Source organism: Aplysia californica, unplaced genomic scaffold (genome assembly GCF_000002075.1).
Source record: "Aplysia californica isolate F4 #8 unplaced genomic scaffold, AplCal3.0 scaffold00036, whole genome shotgun sequence".
NCBI lineage: Eukaryota > Metazoa > Mollusca > Gastropoda > Aplysiida > Aplysiidae > Aplysia > Aplysia californica.
In genome coordinates, this window is record NW_004797306.1 from 1,617,837 (window position 1) to 1,626,684 (window position 8,848).

Here is an 8,848-nt window from a genome sequence, read left to right on the forward strand (position 1 = left end):
ATCATCATCATCATCATCATCATCATCATCATCATCATCATCATCATCATCATAAGTAAGTATATGGGCTTGACGCCCCTATCAACACTTGAGGGCCAACTTAAGAGGCGAGGCCTCCGAATGTGACGTCCGTCTCCGATAGCACGGAGCCAAAAGGGTTGAGAGCTTTGAAAACTCAACAAAATAAAGTGAGTAAAAAGGGCATTTTGAGTTTTTGTAAGGGTGTTCTGTTATCTCAGTTGGTATCATGCTGAATTACGCAGCAAATGTCCCTGGTTCGAATCCCAGACTGAGCGTTCTTAAACTCGTGTCGTTTTGTGGAGGTTTTAAGCCTCCCAATCCATTTGGCTCGGACCTATCGGAAACGGACGCTACATTCGGTGATCCAGCGTCTTGCTTACTAGTTTTGTAAAGTAAGACACAAAAAACCAGTGTCTGTTTCAGTATGTGTAAATTTATATTATATCTATGTAGGTATGAATTTATCGTCATGGGACTTAGACCATGATGGAATGTAACCTTTTTGTAATACTCCTCTTCAAGGTGCATTTATTAAATGAGTCTTAAAGCTGCTCAAACAGGGCCGGGTAGTTTTCCTAAATTCAAACATTTCCCCCTTTTAAAGGAAAAAGTGTATTATAAAACAACAATCAGGTTTTCCCAGTCGTCTTAAAATTGTGAGACATTAGTTAGCCCTTATAATCAGCACCATTACGTTATATTCCATAATTATGTACGTGTTTATGGCCCCTATTTATTGACGTATTTGTGTTCCTTATTAACGTAATATAAGTGACGCTGTTGTACCCCCCCCCTTTCAACGGGGAAAAATAAAAGCGGAAAGTTCGATTGTAAAATAACCCCAACCCTCATTCCCCTCCCCTTCCCAGGTCACTACAAAGTGGACATCAGCTGTCGTCGGTCCAGAGACAACGTTGTGGTAGCTGACCGCTACTGTAACATCTTCGAGAAGCCTGACGACTTTGGCGCCGCCTGCAACGTCCAGTCGTGTGGGCCCGTGTGAGTAGCGTGAGCTCTTCTCTGTTTTGTTGTAGTAAGAGTTTTACGGCGTTTGCAACACGTCAAGTGCGTCATAAGGGTGTAAAAGATTCTAATTAATCTAATTACAGGCGTCACTTGAGACTCATCCCCAAGTGCCAGATGTGATAGACTTTGTCGATCATGGTTCTCCCTTTATTTTATTTTTTTGCACGCAACATTATCCGGAATTTTCCCCTGTCACCCATCTGTTTTAGGCTCTCTAAGATATTTGTGCTGAATCTGCCCTTGCCTCATTTTGCCTTTTATTAAAGTGAAAGGGGCATAAAAAGCAGGAGGACAGATACGGACGATAGATGTTTGAAAGGGGGCTCTCGTGGCCTAGAGGTTAAAGTGTTGGTCTCTCATTCAAAGGTCCCGGGTTTGAACCCTTTGCCCCCTCCTCTGGGCTCCTGATTCTTTCTGCAGCCTTTCTACTGCTACTCCTTCGCTTCTTCTTACTGCTGTCTTTCAGCCACACCCCTGATCTTCTGGTAGGAAAGATCTGCACCTAGCCTTCTCGGACAAGGGCGAAAAATCTCGGAGGGCCCGTGTGCAAGTTGCGCACGTTAAAGATCCCTTAGTGGTCTAAAATCGATAAGAGTAGGCTTCAGCCGCCACCCGGGCAAAATTCAAAATTTCCTACCAACTGATAATATTAGGTGTCTCCCGCGCGCTCATATGACCGTATGCAGTTGCAAGAGCCGTAAAACACTTTACAAAAACAAAACAAACAAGATGTTTGAAAGGAAAGAAAGAACAAACCACCCCAGAACACCCACCAACTACCCACTATTATTGCCATTTTGCTTTCGGGGTGAGAGTATACTTGAGCCCTGCTTCTTCTCTTGGTAAGTAATAGTAAGAGTTAACGACCCTATCAACTTTTAGGTTATTACTTAGTAGACATGACTTTTAAATTAAGCGCCCGTCTCCGATAAGAACTAGACAAATGAGTTGAAAGCCTTAAACCCCTCCCCCTCCCCCACCCCACCAAAGCGATGTGAGTTCAAGAACACCCTGTCCTGGAATCCACACTATAGGATTGCCAACATTTACTCTTTTATAGTTCTTTTCTTTTTTAGCTTACCGATATCTTGTTTCTGTTTGAGAGGGATGGAAGTAATGTTTTAAAGAATCTGAACATTTTGGCTTTTCAATGATTTAAATTAGTCTCAGCTTGGAACAGCGTCTGTAGTCTAATGGTTAGGCTACCCGACCCGTAATCATGAGATAGCGGGTTTTAGAGTTCGAGCCTCTCCACGATCCAACGATGTGTCTTTGGGTAACAAACCTTACATGAAGTTCATTTTTAAATTTATTGGCTCGGTCCTTTAGAAAATGGACATTAAACTCGGAGATTCTGCTACTTCAATAACCTAATAGTGTTAAATATTTACCGTCAGTAAATATCATCATTTCGACTTTTCCACCTTGGTATTAGGTATACGATTCGTAGACCGCCAAGACGAGCTCTCCATCTTTATCGGTTCAGAGTGATTTTCTCTAGCCGTGTCCCATTTTCAAGCCTGCATATTCCCGAGAATCTGGGGATGTTTATGAGCGTTCTATGGTCTGCTGAGGTAGTAATATTTATAGTTTAAAGCGTAGACAGCTTGTGAGCGAGCGGGGATATTCCCTATTCTTCTTCTTCTTCTTCTTCTTCTTCTTCTTCTTCTTCTTCTTCTTCTTCTTCTTCTTCTTCTTCTTCTTCTTCTTCTTCTTCTTCTTCTTCTTCTTCTACTACTACTACTACTACTACTACTACTACTACTACTACTACTACTACTACTACTACTACTACTACTATTATTATTATTATTATCATTATAACTTTCACTTTTAACAAATTCAGCTGGGAGGCCGGAGCGTGGGGCTCGTGCAGCAAACAATGCGGCAGCGGAACACAGACGAGGACAGCTCAGTGTGTGCAGAAGTCGGTGAGCGGCGACACTGTGGTCAGTGCCGGAAGATGCCCCGCCCACAGGAAGCCAGCGACATCACGTGCCTGTAACATTGCAGCTTGTGGAGCCGACTGGGAGGCTTCTGCATGGTCTGAGGTTCGAGTCTCCTCGTCGTGGTCGTTTTAGTCAGTGTCCTTCTCTCTATTTCGTTTAATCGTTTATTTATTTATTTATTTATCTGCTTGTTTTGTTAGTTTGATTGTTTGGTACGAGTTCTACGCATACTCGAAACGGCTCAACGTGATATGAGCGTGCAGGACTCAAGTGTTTATTTTTTCACGTTAGTTAACAGCACTGCTTGCCTTTTGTTAGTTTAACTCCTTCGCTGCCAGACCTGTTCCGTAATCCTACCAAAGAGTCCAGGGTAATCTCGGGTAAGGTTATTAATAGTTAAAGAGTTGAACTGGGGCTCTCGTGGCCTAGAGGTTAAGGTGTTGGCCTCTCATTCAAAGGTCCCGGGTTCGATTCCGGGTAGCGACCAAAAAATGTTCTTCTCTAAAATTGTCTCCTTTCACCTCCTTTCCTGAAATCTAACAATGTTCTGTTATCTGCTTTCATTTCCGCTTTCTGCCCCCACCCACTCACCTCCTTTGCCCCCTCCTCTGGGCTCCTGACTCTTTCTGCAGCCTTTCTACTGCTACTCCTTGGCTCCTCCTAACTGCTGTCTTTCTGCCACACCCCTGATCTTCAGGTAGGAAAGATCTACACCTAGCCTTCTCGGACAAGGGCGAAAAATCTCGGAGGGCCCGTGTGCAAGTTGCGCACGTTAAAGATCCCTTGGTGGTCTAAAATCGATAAGAGTAGGCTTCGGCCGCCACCCGGGCAAAATTCAAAATTTCCTACCAACGAAAAAGTATTAGGTGTGTCCCGCGCGCTCATATGACCTTATGCAGTTGCGAGCGCCGTAAAACCCTATACTAAACAAACAAACAAACAAAGAGTTGAACAAAGGAATACAACCTAGCTAGGTAGGGAAAAGACATGAAATTGCTTGTGGTGCAATGGGTAGGGCTGTGAGGGGGAGGGGGGGATCCGGTGTCCGAGTGGTTGGTGAGTTCAGATGTACAAATAATATCAAGCAAGTGTTGATGACCCGGGGATTAGATGGGTGGTCGCCGGGTTTTGTCCTTGAGTAAACCACGATAACCGTGGCAAAAAATTAAAAAGGATAAAAAATGGAGGCTGAATAGTGGTGACTAACAATGCCATATTTGTATATTTGTCTGCATTGATGTATGATGGTATATTTGGTATTCTTCATATTATGTATGCTAATATTTATTTGTGTATGCATTCATGTTTGCATTTTATGCCATTTTACCCGAAGCCTCTCTCTGCGGAGATCAATTAAGTTTAGTTAATTATTATTTCAGTATATATTTTTTAAAATAAAAGTCGGGTTCGAGCTTTTCATGGGGACTGAAGAAATAATCTGTTTGGGAAGTTGGTTTTAAAAATAAACAAAGAATGGGGTTGCCGTTTCTTTTTCAAAAACGGAGGGTCCATGTCTGCACTACAACTGTCTTGGGGCTCTGAAGCGAAGAGTAGATTAAATAAACCTCTCTGTTTCCCCAACTTTTACATTTTCTAGTGTTCTATGACGTGCGGCCGTGGAGTACAGACAAGAGAGGTTAAGTGTGTGAGCGGTACACGGGAGGTGGCCGTGTCAAACTGCGCTCAGAGCAAGCCGGAGGCGACTCGCACTTGTGTCAAGACCGTTTGTGATACCACTATTGGTGAGTCATGTCTACGTGACTTTTTCTTTTGTTTTTGGGTTTTTAAATACGTGATAGATAGATAGATAGGTAGATAGATAGATAGATAGATAGATAGATAGATAGATAGATAGATAGATAGATAGAAAGATAGATGGATGGATGGATGGATGGATGGATGGGTGGGTGGATGGATGGGCGGACGGACGGACGGACGGACGGGCAGACAAATTTATGACGAGAAGCAAGCAATTACCATTATTAACAAGCTTCATGTCCAAAACACGTTCTATCAGAAATCAAACAATAACGGTTAAAAGAATATAACAGAGGAAATAAAGACAAGAAAACTAGCAATTGTCTCTTGTAAATAAAGGTAACTAAGCATGCACGCCATTTTATCAAAACCGCCAAATTTTTAAAAAATCTGCTCAATCCCCCAGGCGGAGCAGACTGTCATGATGTGGAGCCACACTGCGAGGACTATGACGTCACCACCTGCTCCGACTACGCCACCTGGGCCAGGTCAAAGTGCGCGCTCACGTGTAGCTTCTGTTCCAAGGACGGAGGGTCAGGTACAGTGTCACAGAAGATTGGTACCTTTCTTTTTGTCTATTTCACCACCAAAATAATTCAAAATAGTATTGTAAAAGTAACTTTTAAAAAACTGTATTATGAATTATTTAGGTGGTTAATAAAGAATCTAAACAAATACATTCATAATATGGTAAAAGTAAATTTTTAAAAAGCGTATTATGAATTATTTAGGGAGTCAAGAGATAATTTTTTAAAAAGATTCATAATATCATGAAAAAAGTAACGTAAGTTCTCCGTTCGGCTTGAGCATTAGATACATTGATTTTTAACGGCATTTGAAAGACACACAGGTCATAGGTGTCAGAGACTAGATGTGTTACTCCTAAAGAGTAACATACAAAGAGAAGAAAGAGCAGAGATAAAGAAGACATATGTTTGATATGAATTGAGGAGCAAACCTCATTCAGAGCACCCACCAATCACCCTTGCCTCCGTTCGGAATGCTTTCGGTCTCATACGCGAGGGTGTCAAATAAATCTTTACCCTGACTATGACCAAAAGCAAAGAAGAAAGTTGAAATCTGACACTTAAAATACCACCTCTCTACAAAGTAAACCTGCAAATTGATAATTATATTGAGCAATTTTGACTCTTGCTTAAGAAGTACTTCGGACATAAAAGCAGCATAATAATGATATTATTTATTTCACTTGTCCTTTTTATCCACAGGGTCGGGCAGTAACAACGACAACTGTGCAGACAAGTCGACAGACTGTGCGGGATACGGAAGTAGCATATGTACAGGAGAGTACGCGCAGTGGGCCATTCAGAATTGCCCCAAATTCTGCGGCAAATGCAGCAGCAGTACCTCGGATACTTCCACCTCTAAGACAGGCTCTTCTTCATCGTCTTCGTCGTCTTCTTCTTCTTCATCTTCTGCTTCGTCGTCATCGTCTTCTTCTTCCTCATCTTCATCTGGTTCGTCTTCGTCGTCGTCATCATCATCATCGTCGTCTTGTGAGAATAAGAACACCGATTGCGCGGCGTACGGCAACAGTGTCTGTACGGGCGAGTACGCCCAGTGGGCTAGCGAGAACTGCGCCAAGTTCTGTGGCGCTTGTCAAACCTCTCAGGACGCCTCGGAGCAGTCGTCTGATGACAATACTTCTCCTTCTTCCTCTTCTTCGTCATCCTCCTCTTCTTCTTCGTCTTCTTCCTCGTCATCATCGGATGCATCCACTTCAGGGGGAGCTGCTGATTCTGTTGTCGACAATAGCAATAGCATCAGCGACAACAGCAACAACAACGACAACACCGATGTTTCCAGCAACAACAACAACAACAACGATGTTACCAACACCACCAACAACAACAACGACAACGACAAAACTGACGAGAGCTGCGTTGATAAGAACACCGACTGCAGTGCCTACGGAAATTCCGTCTGTAGCGGAGAGTACGAGGCTTGGGCTAAAATGAACTGCGCCAAATTCTGTGGCGCGTGTGGTGGGTCCTCTTCTACATCTTCCTCCTCCTCCTCCTCCTCATCCTCCTCCTCCTCCTCTTCATCCTCCTCCTCCTCCTCTTCATCATCATCATCATCATCATCATCGTCGTCGTCGTCATCGTCGTCAAACACAGCGTCATCTGCTGGTACAGACACTGCGTCTTCCGACAGTTGTGCCGACAAGAACACGGCATGCTCCGCCTATGGCCAAAGTGTCTGCACAAACGAGTACGCCGAGTGGGCCAAGCAGAACTGTGCCAAATTCTGCGGTCACTGTGGCAAGGAGGAGGTTTCAACAACTGAGGCAACCAAGGCAGAAGATAATGCAGGTAACGTGCTCAAACGAGGAGACCACGGTGGAGGTTGGTTGGGGGAAAAGGGTTTGGGGGGGGGGGGGCGTAGAAGGGAAGAAAGGGAGAAGTAACAATATGGGAATTATCATGAAAGCGTTAGTTCAATGGCTAAGCTACGTGCATATTTTGCTGTTATCGTTTTACAGCGAACCAGAACAACTTTCAAGTGATTTTCTCGAATATATCATATGATATATTTCTGTAATATGGCTGCCATGTTCTTGTCAGTGTGTGCAGATTAGAGAGTCGTCGCTGATCAAAGGTAGATAATAATATATGTTTATTTATTCTACAAGCAATGCATCTTCGAGCTCCAAGTATGTATTAAAGTTTCATCTAAAGAAAAATAAACATGCCACGCCAATGATCGGACACATCGGAGAATAGACAAATGAAAAAAAGCAAACCTAGCAACAACAACAAAAACCAAAACTCATATCTGTTGGCGTATTATTTTCTATTAGCTTAAGATGAAATCAACTACAAATAATTTTTTTTTTAAAATCCAGTTAAACACAAATAAAGTGACGATTCTACGTTATTTTCAATATTTCCCCCCTTGAGTTCCATTGCGTGACTTTGCCCGTTTTGCATGTATACTCTAGTACTTATCCTTTATTACAGCTCATCACAATTTTGCAGAACATGATATAATGGTAAAAACTTGTTGTTTTTTTCTCTCTAGCCACACTGCAGTTTACCCAAGCCACCAGAATTAGAGTTTCGGCATAGTAAAAAATCCTTCATGTCATTGTAATAGTATAACTTTAGAATTTTATAAAGTAAAGATAAAAATACCCAAACATGTAACTGCAAGTTAACATTAACTTTTCACCAGAAAAAGAACGAAAAGGGTAACAATTTAAAAAAAATTGTCTAGTTTCTGTTCTAATATTATTATAACGTGCTTAAAAAAAACACATTTATATAAATACACATAATTTCTGCCCCGATCGCTAAGCCAGCATTATGCCCAAGTGAAGTTGCGAGTCAGTTCAGAGGTCTCCAAAGTGAGCTTGTCCAAAAAGAGTGGAATCTTTAGCCTAAAATGTCCACTTTTTTTTGGACAAGCTCACATTGGAGACTTCTGAACTGATTACTAATGGTCTTATCAACATGAAATCTGACTAGCTGTAACATTTCAAGTCTTCTCTCCCTTTTGCCTTAGAAAATCGCCTATGTGGCATAGTTTTGAAATGTTTAAGAAAATAAAATTGTCAACAAAATTCATGATGGCCGCCGTATCCATGGTGACCGATGAATTTATGAATTGTTTAAAGGTGTCGATTTTCATTCTTTCACATAAGTATCAACATATACTAGTACTAGCTTCACATGTTCTCTGATTAAAAAGCTGGTTTTCTACTTATGTCAAGGTAGCGATACCCCTTAACCAAACAAATTATATACACACACCAATAAAACCAAACTTTTCCTATAGGTAGGGCATTAATGCCCACTTTTTTGTGTGGCTCAAGATTTCTGGAAACTTCCGAAATCTGAATTAGCCCGCTTCTCCTTAAAAGTTAAAAGCAATCATTTTCAAAAGGTGTTGATTTATTCATTTCTCCCCTGTGTTCGCCAGAATCTGCTACGTGCAAGGACAAACTATCTATGTGCGCTGACTACGGCAAGAGCGTCTGTGAGACTCAGGACTACGCCGCGTGGACCAGGGAAAACTGCGCAAAATTCTGTGGACACTGCGGGGAAACTGGTACGCTAACATTATATATA

General features: G+C 42.1%; 1 protein-coding gene across 1 annotated transcript in view; it reads left to right on the top strand.

The window, feature by feature from the left end:
• Positions 1-8,848, top strand: part of LOC101855232 (A disintegrin and metalloproteinase with thrombospondin motifs 12) — a gene marked incomplete in the record, with an annotated part of 29,129 nt that overhangs the window by 16,428 nt on the left and 3,853 nt on the right. Inside the window, 6 exon segments of the mRNA XM_013091451.2 lie at positions 891-1,020; positions 2,894-3,098; positions 4,594-4,738; positions 5,161-5,292; positions 5,984-7,090; positions 8,700-8,828. Coding sequence (XP_012946905.1) covers positions 891-1,020; positions 2,894-3,098; positions 4,594-4,738; positions 5,161-5,292; positions 5,984-7,090; positions 8,700-8,828 — 1,848 coding nt within the window.